The following is a 20,590-nucleotide window of genomic DNA, read 5'->3' as shown; positions in this document are numbered from 1 at the left end:
AAGTTTAAGTCATTGATTAAAATACATGACTAGCTTGACCCATGAAATGCGTAAGTCGTAATTATCCTTTTTTTTTAATTAACGTCTGTATTGTATAAGATAAGACCTCACAAATTAGGTCTTTTACATATAAGATTTTCTTTGTTTTTTATTTTTGATCACTCGGCGCCACCTCGTGTGGAAGTAAGAAAATGTTATGACATTAAATAAATATATAATAAAGAAGGGGAAAAACAGGTGGCTAGCATTGTGAATAAACAACTCTTATAGGAATTGAATACATTTTTAACTTGAAATAGTCAAACGTAACTACTAATAATTGAGTCTGTTGGTAGACATGGTGACGTCACCACTCACCTCCTACACACCTAATGCAACCAACGTCATGACTTTGATCGTGCAATGAGGCAAGTCAGTCTCTGATTCCTTGCCAGATCCTGTTTGACGAGTTGAGCCAAAAGCTCGGAGTCTAATTAAAACGTAAATAATTAGCGTCTTTTTCGTAAGTAATTAGTAGACTAAAAAACAACAACCTGATTTGACCTAATAACATCAAAATGTTCAATATAAACAGTTGTACAGTGAAACAAAGTTGATATGAAATAGAAAGAATAGATCTGAGAAACATTTTCTAAAATTAAAGAGTTCCAACAATGAAAGCCTTGAAATATTAATTCCACTTATCTTATTCATGGCAAACCAGTAACACAGACTAAAAACGCAAAATACCTAGGTGTTATAATAAATGAAAAACTATCATGGAATCCACATATTGATGAAACTACAAAAAAATCAAACAAAGCATTAGGATTTATTAAAAGAAATTTCTATAAATCAAATAAGAACATAAAACTAAAATGTTATTTAACCTTGGTTAGGCCAATAATAGAATATGCATCCTCCGTTTGGGACCCCTCAACTCAAGAAAACATTAAGAAACTGGAACAGACACAAAATAGAGCAGTGAGATTCATAACAAACGAATATTCACATTTGACTAGAGTAACACCTTTAGTAAAATCACTAAATTTAGAAAGCCTTCAGGAGAGAAGGCTCAAAAGTAAAGTAGCAATCATACATAAAACACTGAACCATAATCTTCAAATACAAAAACAAAATTTAATAAAATACTCTGAAAGACACAAAGATAAAGGCACATTCCTCGTCCCATATGCTAGGACAAATTTGTACAAATACTCCTTCTTCCCTAGTGCTATTAGAGCATGGAATGGGTTGCCTGAGCTAGCCAGGAAAACCAGTGACTTGGCAGAATTTAAGTCATTGGTTAATATGCATGACTAAATGCATGACGCGTAGGACGTAATCATCTTCTTTTTTGAAGTAACGTCTGTATTATATAAGATAAGATAAGATATGAAAATATAATCATACTAAATTAATACTAACCATATATTAATATAATATATAAAGCAGAAAGTAAGGCGTACGTATGTATGTATGTATGTATGCCCCGAATTAAGATAATAACCGTTTGACCAGTCTTGATAAAACTTAACATAAACGTTCCTTAGATCACGACAGATACCTAGTGTATGTTTAATATCCCTCCCACAAGCGGAGGGCTCTAAAAATAGACAAAAACTGACACAATTGTATCGCTATTAAAAGAATTTTTTTTTAACAAATCGGGTATACCCGTTTTCACAGTAATGCACATTGGATATGAATATGTCGGCTAAACGGGTAAACCCATTTTCATACTCACCTTTATTTCCGTGGCAAAATTTTTAAATATGTGACATAGTTTGACATAGATCTGAATACGATCCAGTCGATCAATAATACCCAAGCCGATTCCCTGTAGGCCGCTGGTCATATTCAGCTAGTAAATATCATATAATCATACACATTTATTAAAGCAGGCGTGAATGTTTTCACAGAGCAGGCAGAACAGCAAGTCATGAGAATGAAAGAGGTCTTCTTGGTGAATATAATGATACGCAGACGTAAAGTGAACAGCTTAGCTGCCAAGCAGAGGCCCCTATCTCGATACATAATAAACATCTATAGAATTTCTTGTCGAGAACCATGCCTGGGCTTTAGATAAATACGTCATAAGCTGCTGAGAGTAGCCCTATTTCTACGTCACACATTAATTTAATAAATTGTTTTTGCATTTTATAAGAAAAAGACTAACACAAAGACTGCTTTATCCCGGGCATGCTACCCTGCCTCATACTGGTGGATACGATCGCAGGAGGAAACGATTAGGCCAAAAGGGTACCAAAAAAAGACTCCCGTGAGGGTGCCTAAGGGGGTGCGAAAGCATCCTCCTTGCACTGTGGGAGTTGTAAAAAAGCTCTCATAACATGGTCATAATCCAGGTGCCGTTCCTGAAGAAGCCGTTACACAAATGGCTGTCCTGCACGGATAGCCTCGTATCGAAAAGGAAAATGGCGGGGTCCAGGTGTACGCGCCTCTGGCCGCAAGTCTGACACTCACACCCCGCCAGACAGAACAGTGTACACTATTCTCATTCAGGCCGGTGAAAGGGAGCCCTTGTTTACTTTTGCTGGCCTAGAGTTCCAAGAGTCGAAGGCTCAACTCTACCTGACAGTTTCTAGAAGACTGCTTTAGAAGACTGCTTTATTGATTTTTTATTTGAAATGTATTGTGATAAGCATCTTTTATTTACGAACAAAATGTACAGCCGTTTTACACAAATAATGACGATGATCTAGATTCTAGAGAATATCTATATCTTGCAGGATGTCCCTTTCTAAGTCGCTCACATCTAATCTGCTCTATCGTATTTATTACAAGTAGCAGGGGGGGGGGGAGGAAGCACCGGGTTAAAGGGCAAAGTGCTCCGCCGTTACCCCGTGAAATAATTTAGAGGACGCGATATGGGCAACAGGAGAATTAAATATAGTTTAACAGTTTAACAGTTCAACAGTTTAACTTTGTAATAGTGCAACTAATAGTTTGGCGCAGAGGCCATGACCTCTTGGTTACACAGCCTATCATAGGTGCTCATTATCGACACCCGACTCGAGCAGAGGATGTGTTAGCTGAGTGCCTAAAGGCAGCACGGAAAGCCTTCTCCCAGTTATCCTCTCCCCCTTCCCCGTCCCCCCACTACTCCACACTTGACCATTGTTCACTGAGTATGTTATATGCATACAAGATGCGCTCTTGTGGCTATATAGAAGCATTTTTTTTTAATTATTAGTAATATAAAGTTTTTGTTTTCAAATATGAGATGAGATAATTTAATAGGTCTAAACATATGGACATTAAAGTTTGTCTACAACTGAACACTACAACATTACTACATTATAGTAGTCATACAGAAGTGTGAAGGAGAACACTTGTAACTCTTTCTCTCCGTAATTATTTACCACTTTCTGGTTGAATCAACGTTGGTATCGTTAGTTAGAAGAGAAAGAGTTAAACGAAGAATTTAGCATTTTAGAATTGATCTTCTCTCAATGAAATTTCCAAAGGAATACATTGGATTTAGGAAAGACGGAAATGTAATACAATTTAGTACCTACGACTTTATTTCTTACAATAATTTATAGTTAAATCTAGAGTTCGACTTTCAATTGGCTAGGTATACTCTTGCATTTTACAAAAACATTTTATAGCAATGTATCTTTTTTTTACCATGTGCTTAGAATGTGTCGATGGCCGTCTTACTTATGTACTTCTAGGACAACAAATTTGTTGATGTTTACCCACCTGGGCGTGTCCAGTCGTTCCACCGAGATTCATTCATTCCCTTTTAAACCTCAACAACAGGATGGTGCAGAGAAAAACCTGAAAATGCAGATCTGCCAGCTGGTCGACTTGAAGTTCATTCAAGATGTATCACTTCTTTGTTTATTTGAACTAGAAGTGTTACTTACAGCAGGTGGAGATTAGATTTACTTTGATTCAATCCTTTTTAGTTCAACTTTTTGTTGTGCTCGGATCGCAATTTAATAAAACAAAATTAAAAATTTAGAATTAATTAATTGTTATTTTCAGTTAATCAATAAGATAATAAAATAATAATTTTATTGAAATAATAACAATAATAATAATAATCTTTATTATCCATATGGAAATTTGTCTTACAATTTGTGCATTATACCAAACAAAACGAATTATAGGCCAATACAAATAATAGAAAAAAAAGGAAAAAAATAGCACTGAAAATGATTTCGTCAGCTGAAGTGACAATCTGTCATTCGCACTCTTCACAATTCTGAATTCTCTGGGATATTATTTTTTTTTTATCATATTATAGATAAGAAGTCTTGTGTCTTTGACAACGTTCAATTAGAACTTCTAGAACAGTGAGATGTCTGTAATGCTTATAGCGTGGATGTCCCTGAGTTGTGTGAAGGACTGTTCTGACATAAAAGTGTAATATAAATCTAGGAATATACTTAGTCAAGTGAAAGTTATGAAGGGTACAAAGGAAGCCAGCAGACCCCACTGGGTGGACACTGTGGACAGAGAGATGACCCACAGCTCAAAGACCAGTGACTGGAACCAAGGATTTGACGATGATTTAAAAATATTGGCAAATGGAAAGAAAGTAAGTGACGCTTTATCTTATCTAAATGTTATCCTAAGCATATTTTATCTTATCTTAATCTTATCTTAATATTATCTTATCTAAAGCTTATCTTTTTTTTTTCAACGACTGCTTGTTTGTCTTCTTTTTTTTTTTTGTTTCTTTCTAGCACTATCTTTTTGTGACATGGCTTTTAATAAGTCACTCTGTCTGTCTGTCCGTCTCCTGACTATTTTGTCTGTCTGTCCGTCTCCTGACTATCTGGGATCATGTTGAAATCAGTTGACTTTTTGCAACAGTTAGTCATAGCCTCTAGTAAAACGTGAATCAATGGAAACATTGATCCATTAATCTATATCACTTAGTCGTAATTAATTAGTTTAATTTTTTTATGGATCAATGGTAGAAACGCGCTAAGTCAAAGGGAGATAAGCCTTGAGTTGAAAATTAGGTGATAAAAAATAAAATGCAAGATAGATTTACTAGATACAGTAAACAAAATAATCAAATATTAATGTCGAGGTCATATCTAAGACTGTATTTTTAATGAAGAGATTATACCAAAGCCAATATGTATATCAATCGATTGTAAAAAAAACTTCGTATAGGATCGCCGTAATTACCATATTTACAAAGGATTTCTCATCTAATATTAATGTAAATATCATATGTGGGACAGGGTCGTACCAAAAGTCCACAGGAAGAAGCCCACCATTTCCTTCTGTCAAGTGTCTGAAAAGCTTACGACTTCTACGATTTACGGTGTGATAGAAGTAAACACCATTACACATTGCTTATTAAATCTCTCTCTGTAAAAAAAACCCTAACGCTTAAATGTTTTTGTGAATACACAAAATTAATCATCTCTTTTCTTTAATATAGTCTGCAGGTTTTTTTTTCACTATTAATACTAAAAAGTTTTAAAGCTGGTGTAATTTATATATTCAATTTTAAAAGCAAACATGTTTGCTTTCAGAAGAGGAAAAGTAGCGTTGTACAAGAACTTTGGAAGTTGAAAAATATAATGAAACTAGACGTTTCATAACTTTTTGAGCTCCTAATATATAAACGGGAGAGACGGACGCACGGACGGACACACAAAACTAATTGCGTCTTTTCTCCTTTTCGGGACCGCTAATTAACAGCAACAATAAATCTACTTTTATTTTATTCATCTCCTTAATAAATTTAGTTCAGCGATTAATCAAACTAAACAGTCACATTCATACGAATGGAGTTTTGTTACAAGCGATAAGGTTTGAACTGAAATGTCAAGTGCTATAGGTCATTTCCATGACTAATAAACAAATAGGTCAAGATGGCCAACTGCATAGTATCGATCTTTCATGACACTGCTTTCATACATTCAGTGTCGGTTTCGATACTGTAGTGGCCCCGATATAGTAGGGGCCTTGATGCTGTAGTGGCCTCGATACAGTAGGGGCCTTGATACTGTAGTGGCCTTGATACTGTAAGGGCCTTGATGCTGTAGTGGCTTCGCGATCTAAATTAAATTCACATATGCTCAGCACCCTTGCTTGATTTATGAAATTATGAATTTAAGAATTAAGGAAATGGCTTTGAGGACCCCGCTGGTGGTGTTCAAGCGCTCACACGTTCTGTACGCACTACAGGGACTTGAATTAGCCACTATATTTTGAGCAGGCCAGGCATTCTTAGGTCCACTACTATTTTTAATTTTCATAAAGAATTTACCAAATCGCATTAGTTCAGGACAAAAGTCAGATTATTTGCAGACGATTGCATATAGAACAATAAAAACAACACAAGATACAGAAATTTTACAAAGAGAATTAGATGAATTATAGAAATGGGAATCAAATTGGAGCATGTCTTTTCACTCTGAAAAATATGTCAGTTATTAAGAGTAACAAAAAAACTAAAACAAATTAATTCCACTTATCTTATTCATGGCAAACCAGTAACACAGACTAAAAACGCAAAATACCTAGGTGTTATAATAAATGAAAAACTGTCACGGAATCCCCATATTGATAATACTATAAAAAAATCAAACAAAGCATTAGGATTTATTAAAAGAAATTTCTATAAATCAAATAAGAACATAAAACTAAAAGGTTATTTAACCTTGGTTTGGGCCAATAATAAAATATGCATCCTATGTTTGGGACCCCAAACATTAAGAAACTGGAACAAACACAAAATAGAGCACTGAGACTTATAAGAAACGAATATTCACATTTGACTAGAGTAACACCGTTAGTAAAATCACTAAATTTAGAAAGCCTTCAGGACAGAAGGCTCAAAAGTAAAGTAGCAATCATACATAAAACACTGAACCATAATCTTCAAATACAAAAACAAAATTTAATAAAATACTCAGAAAGACAAAAACATAGAGGCACATTCCTCGTCCTATATGCTAGGACAAATTTGTACAAATGCTCCTTCTTCCCTAATGCTATTAGAGCATGGAATGGGTTTCACGAGCTAGCCAGGAAAACCAGTGACTTGGCAGAATTTAGGTCATTGGTTAATATGCATGACTAGATGCATGACGCGTTGGACGTAATCATCTTCTTTTCTGAAGTAACATCTGTATTATATCAGATTGAAAGTTTCTTATCAAATTATTTTACAAACAACACATTCCCCTGAGAGTATACAGCTAGACCAGTCACCCTTGCCTTTGTAATCAAACATAAACATTGTCCAAGGTACGTTTTAGAATGGATCAAGAAATCCAACAAGAACACATCTTTACGAAAGCTTTGACAATTGACACTAAATGCGACTCAGTTCAAGAATTATCAATCCATCGTAGTAAATATTGGAGCATATACAAGCTGACAAAACGAGATCCTGTTTATCTCAAAGAAGAAGACTTCAGATTTCTGACCAGACGTAGATCAGAAGCTGTTCATAGCTCATAGTCCATTGATTCCTGCAGACACATAGACGTTTACATCCATCCTACAAGTACTCACATTCCTCACGAACAAAGACCTTGGGCTTGGAATTATTTTGAAAGTCTTTGCCTACTGTTAAAGACAAAAGTTGTGCGACAAGTTCATGTATTGTATGTCCGCTGAGTTTTGATACAAGTAAAATCCAGGTATTAGCCAGGAAAATCTGACCAGAAATATCCTCTTGTTGTCCAGGTGAGTGACTGTGGCCAGTGTTCAAATCCAACGTTGAAGATGAACCGAAAAGTTAAAGTTGAAGAGTATAGTACATACCTATACTGCAAGCAAGAGCTTATTCAATCTGTTCTGGCGATATTTTTAACCCTTGAAACCCTGAGACATCCAATCTTAACTTGATGACACCTGGACATCCTATCTCTACTAAATAACACTAGGACATCCTATCTCTACTAAATAACACTAGGACATCATATCTCTACTAAATAACACTAGGACATCCTATCTCTACTAAATAACACTAGGACATCCTATCTCTACTAAATAACACTAGGACATCCTATCTCTACTAAATAACACTAGGACATCCTATCTCTACTAAATAACACTTCGACATCCTATCTCTGCTAAATAACACTAGGACATCATATCTCTACTAAATAACACTGGGACATCCTATCTCTACTAAATAACACTAGGACATCCTATCTCTAGTAAATAACACTAGGACATCCTATCTCTACTAAATAACACTGGGACATCCTATCTCTACTAAATAACACTAGTACATCATATCTCTACTAAATAACACTAGGACATCCTATCTCTAATAAATAACACTAGGACATCCTATCTCTACTAAATAACACTAGGACATCCTATCTCTACTAAATAACACTAGGACATCCTATCTCTACTAAATAACACTAGGACATCATATCTCTACTAAATAACACTAGGACATCCTATCTCTACTAAATAACACTAGGACATCCTATCTCTACTAAATAACACTGGGACATCCTATCTCTACTAAATAACACTGGGACATCCTATCTCTACTAAATAACACTAGGACATCCTATCTCTACTAAATAACACTAGGATATCCTATCTCTACTAAATAACACTAGGACATCCTATCTCTACTAAATAACACTAGGACATTCTATCTGTACTAAATAACACTGGGGCATCCTATCTCTACTAAATAACACTGGGACATCCTATCTCTACTAAATAACACTAGGACATCCTATCTGTACTAAATAACACTAGGACATCCTATCTCTACTAAATAACACTAGGACATCCTATCTCTACTAAATAACACTAGGACATCCTATCTCTACTAAATAACACTAGGACATCCTATCTCTACTAAATAACACTAGGACATCCTATCTGTACTAAATAACACTAGGACATCCTATCTGTACTAAATAACACTAGGACATCCTATCTCTACTAAATAACACTAGGACATCCTATCTCTACTAAATAACACTAGGACATCCTATCTCTACTAAATAACACTAGGACATCTTATCTCTACTAAATAACACTAGGACATCCTATCTCTACTAAATAACACTATGACATCCTATCTGTACTAAATAACACTAGGACATCCTATCTCTACTAGTTGACACCGGGACATCCTATCTCTACTAGCTGACACCAGGACATCCTATCTCTACTAGCTGACACCGGGACATCCTATCTCTAATAAATAACACTGGGGCATCCAGGAGGTCAAATACAATCACCACGGATACAGAGTGTAAATAGAAAGAAACAGTTTTCGTTAATGGTAGCTAGATCATAACCATACAAACCTTCAATGCGTGTAAATGGGACATTAATTCATTCTCACACTCACTGATAGGATAAACTTGACGACTGAAAATATAAAAAAAAAAGTTATTAAAAATATAAAACCAGTAGCTAATTAATGCTACAGAAGGATCACATTTAAAGAGCGCATAACGAACCAAGAGACAGCAATTGGACACCACGGTGACCTGCTAACTATAAAAAAAAAACGTAATCTAAGAATCTATGGCTATATTACAAGGTCTTTGGGGCTAGGGTTAGGGTTCCTTCAGGGAACAGTAACACGAAAAAGAAGAATAGCAGACAGAGAAAGTGATGGTAAGACAACATGAAAAAAAAAGGACGAGTTTGCCATTGAAAGAGGTTCTATCAGAGGAATGGAGAAAGACGGTTAACAAATCATGCATAGTGCCCCAATAGTCCAACAGACAAAAAGATAGGTAAAGGTAAAGCTAAAAGGTAACATTAAACTAATCCGTCTAGTTATAAACAACAATTGATAAACAATTTTAAAAAATGAACAATAAAAAAATATATAAAAACGCAATATGATACAATAATTAATTGTTAAAACATTTTTATTACATTGCCAAAAACACATAAAACAAAACATAAAGTTCCATGTTTTCAAACAATTAAGGCAAACATGGTTCAGAAATTGTTCAAAACTTGACGATCACTAGGTTGTCAATTGTCCTCTGTTGTAGACACAGGTACGTACACGAACGAAGTCCTTGACATTGGGATTCTTTCGAAAGGAATTGTCTTTAGTTACTATGGAAGCTCAAAGGTTCCAAGAAAACGTAAAAGACATTAGATCTTTCGACATTTTAACCGAACAAATATTTAAGAAGCCTTTTTTTATAGATAAAAAATTATAGAAATAGAAAAAGTAAAAATTCTTACGCATAATTTATATCATTACTAAATTGGTGTACAATCCAAAATGTGAAAACTGATTTATTTAACTATTAATATATTTAAAGCCATTTTACGTCTCCAGGGGAGAACTTTTCCCTTTGCAACTTCTTGTGTGACTAAAAAAACTAATCCTTGATACACAGCTGCGGTCACAGGTTGGGCATCTGTAATCCTATCTTCTTATCTTATATAATACAGACGTTATTTAAAAAAAGAAGATGGTTCCGTCCTACGCGTCATGCATTTAGTCATGCATAAATCAACATTGCATTTTCACCCTTCTTTCTGCTTCTATTGTGTATGGCATCTGCAATCCGAGACTATCTCTTAATGGTCTTTCTCCATGTGGATCTAGCAGCTGACACTAGCAGCTGACACTTCAGATGACACTAGCAGCTGGGAAAAAGTGACACTTATAGCCTTGTTTGTAAAATGTTTTGTTTTATATGTTTCGGATGTTCCTTCTGAGTTGAAGATCATTACTTCCTAGTCCAAAGGGACGACGGGGGATGTAAGCAGGCAGGGTTTGAACCCTGGACCATCGATAAATCTGAACGACAGTCCAGCGCGCAAACCGCACGACCAGGCAGCCTTTTATGATTATGCAAACCCATACATACACACACAAAAGCCATAAAAACATGATCAGGCATTTCTTGACCCAGAAAAACTGACCACTATGATTGTATTCTTCTCCAGAAAAGAAATGACAGACAGAACATCCTGACCAGACGACTGCACAAGAAATCCAAACCTGAGCAGGCGGAGAGCACTAACAACTACAGAGCCATGCTGTACAGGGGACACTATTCGGACACGTCAAGTCTGGCCAGCAGACTGACCTCTTCCTCGTCTGAAAGAAGGTCGCGCAAGAGGTCAAGGAAAATCGCTCTCTTTCTTCTCTTGCTGCTTCTGGCCTTTGTTATTGCCGCTCTCTTCGGGTGGCTGGTTTACTATTTACTGTCTAAAGGTAACTTGTCACATGACATGTGTGTGTGTGTGTGTGTGTCAGTTGTCTGAAGTGGCGCAAGAATAACCTGGCCCTTCTGTCTCACTCTCTCTTTATTTAATTCTCTTTTCTCTTTTTTTTTCAAATCACTTTTTAAAATCACGCTGTATTTTCTCTCGTTCTTTTTCTTTCTATTTTCTTTCTTCTCTTCCTTTTTCCCAATACTTTCTCTCTCTCTATTTCTCTCACTATTTTATAATTATCTCTCTCATTGCTCTTTCTCTCTTATTTCTTTATATTACTTTCTCTCGTTTTTTTTCTTCTCTTGTATCCTTTCTTCCTTTCTTCCCCAACTTTTTTTCATTCTCTATTATATTTTTTTTACTTTCTATTATTCTCTTTCTCTCTCTCTCTCTTTATATCTCTCTTACTCTTTATAGTCGTCAATCTCATTTCTCTTTCTAAGTCAATTTTGTCTCTCTTTCTCCCAAAATCTGTATGTTTTTCTCTCTCCTTTTCGCACATCTCTTTCTTTCTCTCCCTCTTTCTTTTTCTCCCTCTCTATCTCTATATCTTCTGTACTCTTTATTTATCTCTTATTATTTATAGCTATCTCTTTTATTTTTATTTCTCTATTCTTTATTTCTCATAGTTACAATCTTTTTGGTTTTGAGGACACGCGGTACCTGAACGATAAAGCGCTTGGCTTCTGAACTGGGGGACCCGGCTTTAATTCTGGTGAAGAATGGGTACTTGACATTAGTTGGGAAAAGTAAAGGCGGTTGGTCGTTGTGCTGGCTACGTGACACCCTCCTTAACCGTAAGCCAAAGAAACAGATAACCTTTACATCATCTGCGCTATACATCACAAGGTCTGAAAGGGAAGATTTACTACATTATTTTCTTTTCTTTTTCTTTATATATAGTAAATATATACTCTTTGAGTAACATTTATCCTATAAAAGTTGCGAGCAACTTATCCTTTAGTCCAATCTACGTATCTCTCAATATCTTAATCTTTATCATTTTATCCCTCTTAATTTATATTGATTTGTCTGTCTGACTATTTAAGTAGCCGTCCTTTTGTCTGTGTGTTTCAACAATTACCCACAATTCATTGCTCAGCTAACTAAAAATATTTTTTTTATAAACTTTTAATTTACAATATCTTTTATTATCTTTTTTTTTTTAGGTCTTGTCTTACTTTGCTCTGACATTTCTATTGGTAGACAAAAAGGACTTCTATTTAAGAAAATATGATCAGTATTAGAGATTTACCTCCCATGAGATTACTTTTCTAATTCCAATTTTTCATCAACCTTTCGAGTCGATTCAGAATTTGTCATCAGCTATCTAGAATCTAAGTCAATATTTTTAGCCGTGCCGGAAGCTGACGTCACCCTGTCGGCTTCGTGTGCTAACTTAAATATTAGAATGAGTTCTTTTTTTTATGTTTAGCCCCAAGTGGCGACAAAGTCCTGGCAGCAGACGTCTCCCTGAGGATTCTCAATGAAACACACACTGCCAGTTTGGCTAATAAGACCTCAAAAGAATTCCTTCAGATGGAAAAAACTTTATGTCGTGAGGTTAGTAATTGAAAAAAAAAAAAGCCTCCTACATATATGACTTTATATGACATACATGTGTCAAGAAACGGGGCATTTAGTAGAAGACAAAGGTGAAACAGCTCATTTCGGCATTACACTGAACTAATAGTATTACTAATAGATTATATATACTGTTTAATCTATATATTTTAAAATCCGGTTACCGAAATATGAGGTTCAATAGCATGCAGGCAGATTCCTTTAGTATCGAAACAACTCCTATAATACGGTTGCAATATAAATCGGTCAAAGTCAAATCGTTCGCGACAATTATTATCACATACCTTCCTCATACTTAAGAAAAATGGACAAACTCGGATTAGACACAACATAGAACAATTATTATTATTATTATTATTTTGGAAATACTATAAACAAAAGTTATAATTTATCAATTCCCTATCTGAAATTTTAATGTAAACAATTTAAACAAGCGACGAGAATATAATATTAACGATAGGTCGTGTGTCGTGTGAACCAATTGTTGGTGAACGATATGTCTTTGAACCAATTGTTGGTGAACAAGATGTCTTTGAACCAATTGTTGGTGGGGGGCCTCTAGTTATGTAAACATACCCGTCATGATGAGGTTCCTTTAGCCTTAAAATTAATTGTTTGAGTGCTTATTGGAAATAATCTTGCATGTATATTTAGGATGTGATTCTCTCTCTCTCTCTCTCTCTTTCTCGCTCTCTGTCATTTAAATAAAAAAGGAATATATTAAATATTGCTCATTTAATGCTTTTTAAAATTACAATTTGTTAGATAAAATTATCAGATGATGAAAATATCAGGGGATGAAGTGACCGGGGGATGAAGTGACCAGGGGATGAAATGACCGGGGGATGAAGTAACCGGGGGATGAAGTGACCAGGGGATGAAATGACCAGGGGATGAAATGACCGGGGATGAAGTAACCGGGGATGAAGTGACCGGGGATGAAGTGACCGGGGATGAAGTGACCGGTCACCCTTTGAACCAATTGTTGGTGAACGATATGTTTTTGAACCAATTGTTGGTGAACGATATGTCGGATTAAAGAGTAGTCGGATGAAGGAAATGTCAAACCTTTTTAATTGGACCATTGGGTTATTAGGACAAAACGATCGCGCACGATGTGGTCCAATTAGCCGGACTTGAAAGTATATCTACACCATCGTAAGCACGTCAGACTGTCTGGCTATCTCGTACATTACCTGTACGCTACAGTCGAATGACCAACACCTGTAATCACAGATGGGCAGTCCAGGTGGGCACTTTCATGACCTCAGGCTATCGTCACGAGGAACGGCCCGTGGACACTTGGCGAGGAGGGGTGAAAGGAAGGGAGAGGTGTTAGAACATGTTTAAGTACTTACACTCGTGACTATGAATCCCAAAGTTACAAATTACTTTAAGAGCCGACTATGTCCTCCAAAATAGTGGACGAACCAGAAAAAAAACAACAAAGGCTCATAATTAAAGCGGGAACAGGGTTGTTTTTTGTTTTTTTTTGGGGGGGGGGGGGGGGGTTGCTAGAGAGGAGATATGTAACACCATGAAGTAAAATAAAAATAAATGTAAAAAAAAATATGCAAATTACTAAAACCTCGTGGAATGAGGGTCAAGTAAAAAAAAAAAAAATTCTATATTTTCCGAGTAACTTAATTCCCTTTGAACCTGCGTTGATGGATTGCAGTTCCAGGCCTCGGGAGGACTCGCTGACATGTCTAGTGGAAGAGGAAAGAGAAACGACGAGAAGTTTTAAACTTGTCCTCTCCTGTTTACTCCAGGGAGACAACGCCTTCAGTGCACTGGTATCCGAGTACCGGAGGTCAGGTTCAACACAAAGATATGGAATTCTAGACGCCACATTGTGTCACGCGGGTGCTACCTTCAAGAGAGAATACATGAATCCCCAGTGGGTGAAAGACCCTCGTCAGCTTAGATCAAGAGGTGAAGTTCCACCTAAATCATGAATGGTCTCTACAATTGAGGAACCTTTAAGACAGAACTGGGGATGAAGAGCCACTAAACACTGCATCACCCCCTCCCCCTCCAACCGAGATGCATTATGCTATATGGTTATAGGATTCTACAGGGTCAGGGCCGGCCTTACATATTGCGGGGCCCAAGTTAATTCGTTATACAACATGCATAGGAAGCAATCAAACGCATATAATTTATCCTCAATCGTACGATAGACCTATACTAAATATGTTAACCCTTTAAGACCTACATCTTTAAAAGCGTGTGACAAGAGCAGTGACGGATAGTGAAATGCTTAATGTAAATTGCGGGGTCCAATTGGAGCAATCGGTCAAATCGGCCTAACGCCGGCACTCTTAACGGATGAAGGCCAGTGTGAAAGAGAAAAAAATTTAACTATAGTAACAAATATACGTCACGTATGCTGGAAACGTTCCCTTATATTTCTGTGTGAGAAATACACTGAGACAGCAGGCAATTATTTAAAATGCCGAAAGCTGAAATGAAACATATAATGAAATATAACAAGGTTACAAAGACAGTTTGTGTGGACACACCGGCCCCAGATTGGCACCCGAAGTGGTCCACCTAGAGACAGACGGACAGATCTAGACATTCGTATTCAAATTCTTTTTAAAAACAACTTTCGAATCAATATTCTATTCCATGAGTTAGTTAATAAATGGAAAATCTTTTTTATAATGATCTATTGATACTTTTTCAATTGTGACCTTAGTTGAAATTTTGTTTTACCTATGCGCGAATCTATGAATGAAGCTTGATTTATTAATGAAGAAGCTTGTGAACTTTTTAATTAGACTGTCTTCCCCTGAAGTTTTTCATTGAAAAGTTGTGTAATTTTTTGAAAAATCTGCTTGCACATATAATTTTAAAAATTATATTCACTTTCGGAAAAGAAAAAAGTAGCCGTTGTATGAGAACTATTAAATGATCTAAAATATCATGATGTCCGATTTTCATATTCTTTTCTAGTTTCTGAGATCTAAACGGGACAGACGAACAGACAGGCCACACAAAACTAATAGCGTCTTTTCCCCTTTCGGGGGCTGCTAAAAACCATTTTAGAAGAAAAACCTTCCGTTAATAATGACTACATGTTTTGTTTCTGTTTAGATATTACAAGAACTATATGACTCTAATCTATAACTTAAGCGTATTTTATTTCGCCAGATGGACCATTTCTTTACAGCCAGCACGCTAAGAAAATCTTACAGTGGATGTGAGATCAATGCAATCAGGTGAGTCCATTAGGTCATAAATAATATCTGACCAGGTGTTCGTTGGCTTCACATTCCACGTACAGTCTGCAAAGCAACTTAAATGTCAAATGTAATAGGTTTGTCTTGTAGTTGATCAATGACTGTCTGACTTGGACAAATGACTCAGGAAATGTTTGAGTGTCTTGTACGGGTGTATTACGTGAGTTCGTTATAAATGACAAACACTATCACAAGAACAAGCGTAGTGCTAAGTCCAAACTGCTAAACAAAGAAATAATATAAAGGCCACGGTCGAGTCTCTGTCAATAATCGATGCTGTCACCTTGAGGTCCTAATACCAATTTAATTTAAATTTACATCAACAAACCAAACCCCACTTTTCGTGACGTCACTAAATGTTGCGTTCAGAGTCCGTCAACTTTGGCGCGTCGTTATTCTAAATGCCTAACACGTGCACACATGATAAAGCAACACATTAATGCTTAAACACACACACACAAGAAGGATAAGCACTGCTTCCTATGCAGTACTAGGGATGTTTATATTCATAATAACATAGGCTCGTCAGCATGTTTTAAAAATATTTGCAAAAGAGTTCCACATTTTTCATAACCTAGTGTTAATCACAACACCTCTATACAACTTTGCAAGGAGATGACCCTGCTGCAGAGCGCAAAGTGACAAGCCAGCGGACCTGGGCTCAAGTCTATCTCCTGTCTGGTAGCCCTCAACTCAAGACTACATGACGAAACTAACACAGACGTAAAATACAGTAATGACATTTATAACAAACGAATATTCCCTTTTGACTAGAGTAACACCAATATCAGAATCACTAAATTTAGGGATACCTCAGGACTGAAGATTAAAAATAAAAGTAGCAACAATAGATAAAACACTGAAACATAAACTTACAAATATAAAACAAAAACTACTAAAATAATTAGAAAAACACATGTATGTCCCTTGGACAAATTCGTGTAAGTGCTCCTTCTTTCCCTAGTGTCATTAGAGTATGGAATGGGCTGCCTGAGTCGGCCAAAAAAAAAATAATTAGAAAAGTTAAACACGCGGATATGAATAGGAAATAACGGCTTTAATTTATAAGCTACGATAGCTTAGCTACGATAGTTATAGACATACGGTGATTTGTACATCTATATCTTAATCCTATGACATTTATAATCTAATCCATGGTCTCAGCTATTCTTGTTTGCTGTCCCAAATCAGTCACTGTATCGTATTGATTTGATGCTTCAGATTTGAACCAAGACTAGAAAGAATAAGCTTGTTTGTAACAAATATCAAATGACTAAATCTACCGCTGAAGATTTTAGAATTACATTCGCTTTTTCTCGAGAAATGTGAAGACGATAAAACACAAACTATAATAGAGTGCAAGCAGATAACAGATTCATCTGCGTCAAATGCGGCATACAAAGTAGGTCTAGCTCGGTCTTCATACCATCTAAACTTCTGTAATCTTGCATAAACAATGGTTCTTATTTTATGATTGAACACTAACAAGAAAGGGATTAGAGATACTTCTCTCAAAAAACAAACATATGAAATACCTTCAGAAGACTTATCAATATTTTCTATTTCTAATGTCCTCAGCAATGTGGGAAAAGAACCAGGATGTCAATGTGTTTGGTCAAAGTAAGTTATTTCATTTCTGGTTTGGTCAAAGTAAGTCATTTCATTTCTGGTTTGGTCAAAGTAAGTCATTTCATTTCTGGTTTGGTCAAAGTAAGTCATTTCATTTCTGGTTTGGTCAAAGTAAGTCATTTCATTTCTGGTTTGGTCAAAGTAAGTCATTTCATTTCTGGTTTGGTCAAAGTAAGTCATTTCATTTCTGGTTTGGTCAAAGTAAGTCATTTCATTTCTGGTTTGGTCAAAGTAAGTCATTTCATTTCTGGTTTGGTCAAAGTAAGTCATTTCATTTCTGGTTTGGTCAAAGTAAGTCATTTTATTTCTGGTTTGGTCAAAGTAAGTCATTTCATTTCTGGTTTGGTCAAAGTAAGTCATTTCATTTCTGGTTTGGTCAAAGTAAGTCATTTCATTTCTGGTTTGGTCAAAGTAAGTCATTTCATTTCTGGTTTGGTCAAAGTAAGTCATTTCATTTCTGGTTTGGTCAAAGTAAGTCATTTCATTTCTGGTTTGGTCAAAGTAAGTCATTTCATTTCTGGTTTGGTCAAAGTAAGTCATTTCATTTCTGGTTTGGTCAAAGTAAGTCATTTCATTTCTGGTTTGGTCAAAGTAAGTCATTTCATTTCTGGTTTGGTCAAAGTAAGTCATTTCATTTCTGGTTTGGTCAAAGTAAGTCATTTCATTTCTGGTTTGGTCAAAGTAAGTCATTTCATTTCTGGTTTGGTCAAAGTAAGTCATTTCATTTCTGGTTTGGTCAAAGTAAGTCATTTCATTTCTGGTTTGGTCAAAGTAAGTCATTTCATTTCTGGTTTGGTCAAAGTAAGTCATTTCATTTCTGGTTTGGTCAAAGTAAGTCATTTCATTTCTGGTTTGGTCAAAGTAAGTCATTTCATTTCTGGTTTGGTCAAAGTAAGTCATTTCATTTCTGGTTTGGTCAAAGTAAGTCATTTCATTTCTGGTTTGGTCAAAGTAAGTCATTTCATTTCTGGTTTGGTCAAAGTAAGTCATTTCATTTCTGGTTTGGTCAAAGTAAGTCATTTCATTTCTAAAGTCAACACATCTTCCTCCATTCTTGTCTTCGTATTCAATGGAAGAACTTTAATCATAGACTATTTAGACTGTCGCATTGTTGATTGCACTCCACTGAGGTCAACTTGACAATAGTGTGAATGTAACTGAATAAATTAGTCTCACGTCTCAAGAAACTTTAATAACTCTGATAAGAAAAGGTTTGTCTGTTCATTAAATGAAATATTATAAACACAAACGACTTTTATTTAGTTACCTTTCATTCCCTTGCATTCTGACTAGCAGACGTCATTCTGTCTAGCAGACGCCATTCTGACTAGCAGACGCCATTCTGACTAGCAGATGTCAATCTAATACTCTGGCATAATTAACATATCCTTCTTATAGGCTAGCTGCCCTAGCAGATATGTCAATCTAATAGGCTACCACACAAGTCATTTAATAGGCCATCTAATAGGATAGGTCATCCTAATTGGCCAGCAGAAGTAATATTAATTGGCTTGGTTAAAAAATTCTTTGCGGTTACGAGTATTCTCAGTCATATATAAACATAACAAATACCATACAATAGCAGTACCAGGGTGCAATAGTACTGTGCGTAGAGAAGAGAACAAAATATGATGAAACTTAGATTACGCTCCGATGAAGACCGAAACACCGACCGCTGATTCGCTCTTGTCACCTTACCTGACCATCCAGTCTTTAGAAGTAGCCTCGGCCTTCAATTTATGTACCAGTTTTTTGTCTTTAGGAGAAATCTCGGGCTCTAATATTTGCTGGCTCTGTTAATTATTTCTTTCTAACAGCGAATGTGGAATATGGGTTTTTTGTCGGGTCGCCTTTGGGCGCGGTGGCTGAGTGGTTAAGCGCTTGGCTTCACAGCCTGGGATCCTGGGTTCGAATCTCGGTGAAGACTGGGATTTTGAATTTCGGGATTCTTAGGGCGCCCCTGAGTCCACCTAACTCTAATGGGTACCTGACTTTTGTTGGGGAAAGTAAAGGCGGTTGGTCGTTGCACTGGCCAGATGACCAACTTGCTCGTTAACCGTTGGCCAAAGAAACAGAGGACCTTAACATCATCTGCCCTATAGATGGCAACCTCTGAAAGTGAAACTTTGGTTGCCTAATCACTTGACCCTGGGTCAAGATACAGATCCAATAATGTACTGACTTATACGATTATGTTGTGGGGACCTAGATGGTCAAGTCAGATGTTAGCGGGGTCGCTGCCTGGTCCAAAGAGCTTATCACCATATTTTCTTTACCTTCTCCTAGCAAGACATTTCAATGTCTTGTTCATTTATCAGTTATTCCAGTATAAAGTTTCAATCACAATGCTATCTTTATCAATCACAATCATCAAAGTTAAGACCTCCACTTTTCCATAAAGAAATTCATTTTGTTGAATCAATACAGTAAGCTGATTTCCAATTTTTATCGATTTTTTTACACATGTAAAATGAGTCAATTCTTTATGAAAATGCTGTCTTGCTGTGCGCGTGAGGGGGGGGGGGGTTGAATACATCTATTTGTACTACAAAACATTGATCTATGTTTCAAATACTATTTATTCATCCTAGCGACGGTACGCTCCTGGTCAACCTTAAGCTTCGTTTTAATGACAGCCATCAGGAGGAGAAACTGGCTCTGTCAGTGTATAACACCATTGACGTTGGGGCCACCAAACATTACATAGACTCTCTCACCTATGTGGTCATCAAGGACTTTCTGGTGGACATCAGAGTTAACGGGAAGTACGCTTATGGTAAGCTCATTCAACGGCACATCCATCTTAGGTACCCACACTTTTCAGTCACAATTATTGTTAAGTTAAACACAGAATTTGTCCAAAAAAAAAAACAAAACAAACCCATAAACTAGTCTTAACTAAATGTCTCTATATCAGCGGTGGCCGATCTTTTTCCGCCATGCTGCTCATGGACCAAACATCATCT

The 20,590-nt window shown here is 36.3% G+C and overlaps 1 protein-coding gene across 1 annotated transcript in view; it reads left to right on the top strand.

The window, feature by feature from the left end:
- The first annotated feature begins 3,862 nt into the window (after positions 1-3,862).
- The window catches only part of LOC106053476 (uncharacterized), an 85,973-nt gene continuing 69,245 nt past the window's right edge, over positions 3,863-20,590 (top strand). Inside the window, exons 1-6 of the mRNA XM_056013124.1 lie at positions 3,863-4,549; positions 10,891-11,161; positions 12,599-12,726; positions 15,907-15,974; positions 17,574-17,615; positions 20,216-20,400. Coding sequence (XP_055869099.1) covers positions 4,415-4,549; positions 10,891-11,161; positions 12,599-12,726; positions 15,907-15,974; positions 17,574-17,615; positions 20,216-20,400 — 829 coding nt within the window. The 5' untranslated portion in view covers positions 3,863-4,414. The remainder of the gene's footprint in view (positions 4,550-10,890; positions 11,162-12,598; positions 12,727-15,906; positions 15,975-17,573; positions 17,616-20,215; positions 20,401-20,590) is intronic.

The sequence above is a fragment of the Biomphalaria glabrata genome, chromosome 15 (assembly GCF_947242115.1).
Source record: "Biomphalaria glabrata chromosome 15, xgBioGlab47.1, whole genome shotgun sequence".
Classification (NCBI taxonomy): Eukaryota; Metazoa; Mollusca; class Gastropoda; family Planorbidae; genus Biomphalaria; species Biomphalaria glabrata.
This window is presented reverse-complemented; position numbering and strand designations above follow the sequence as displayed.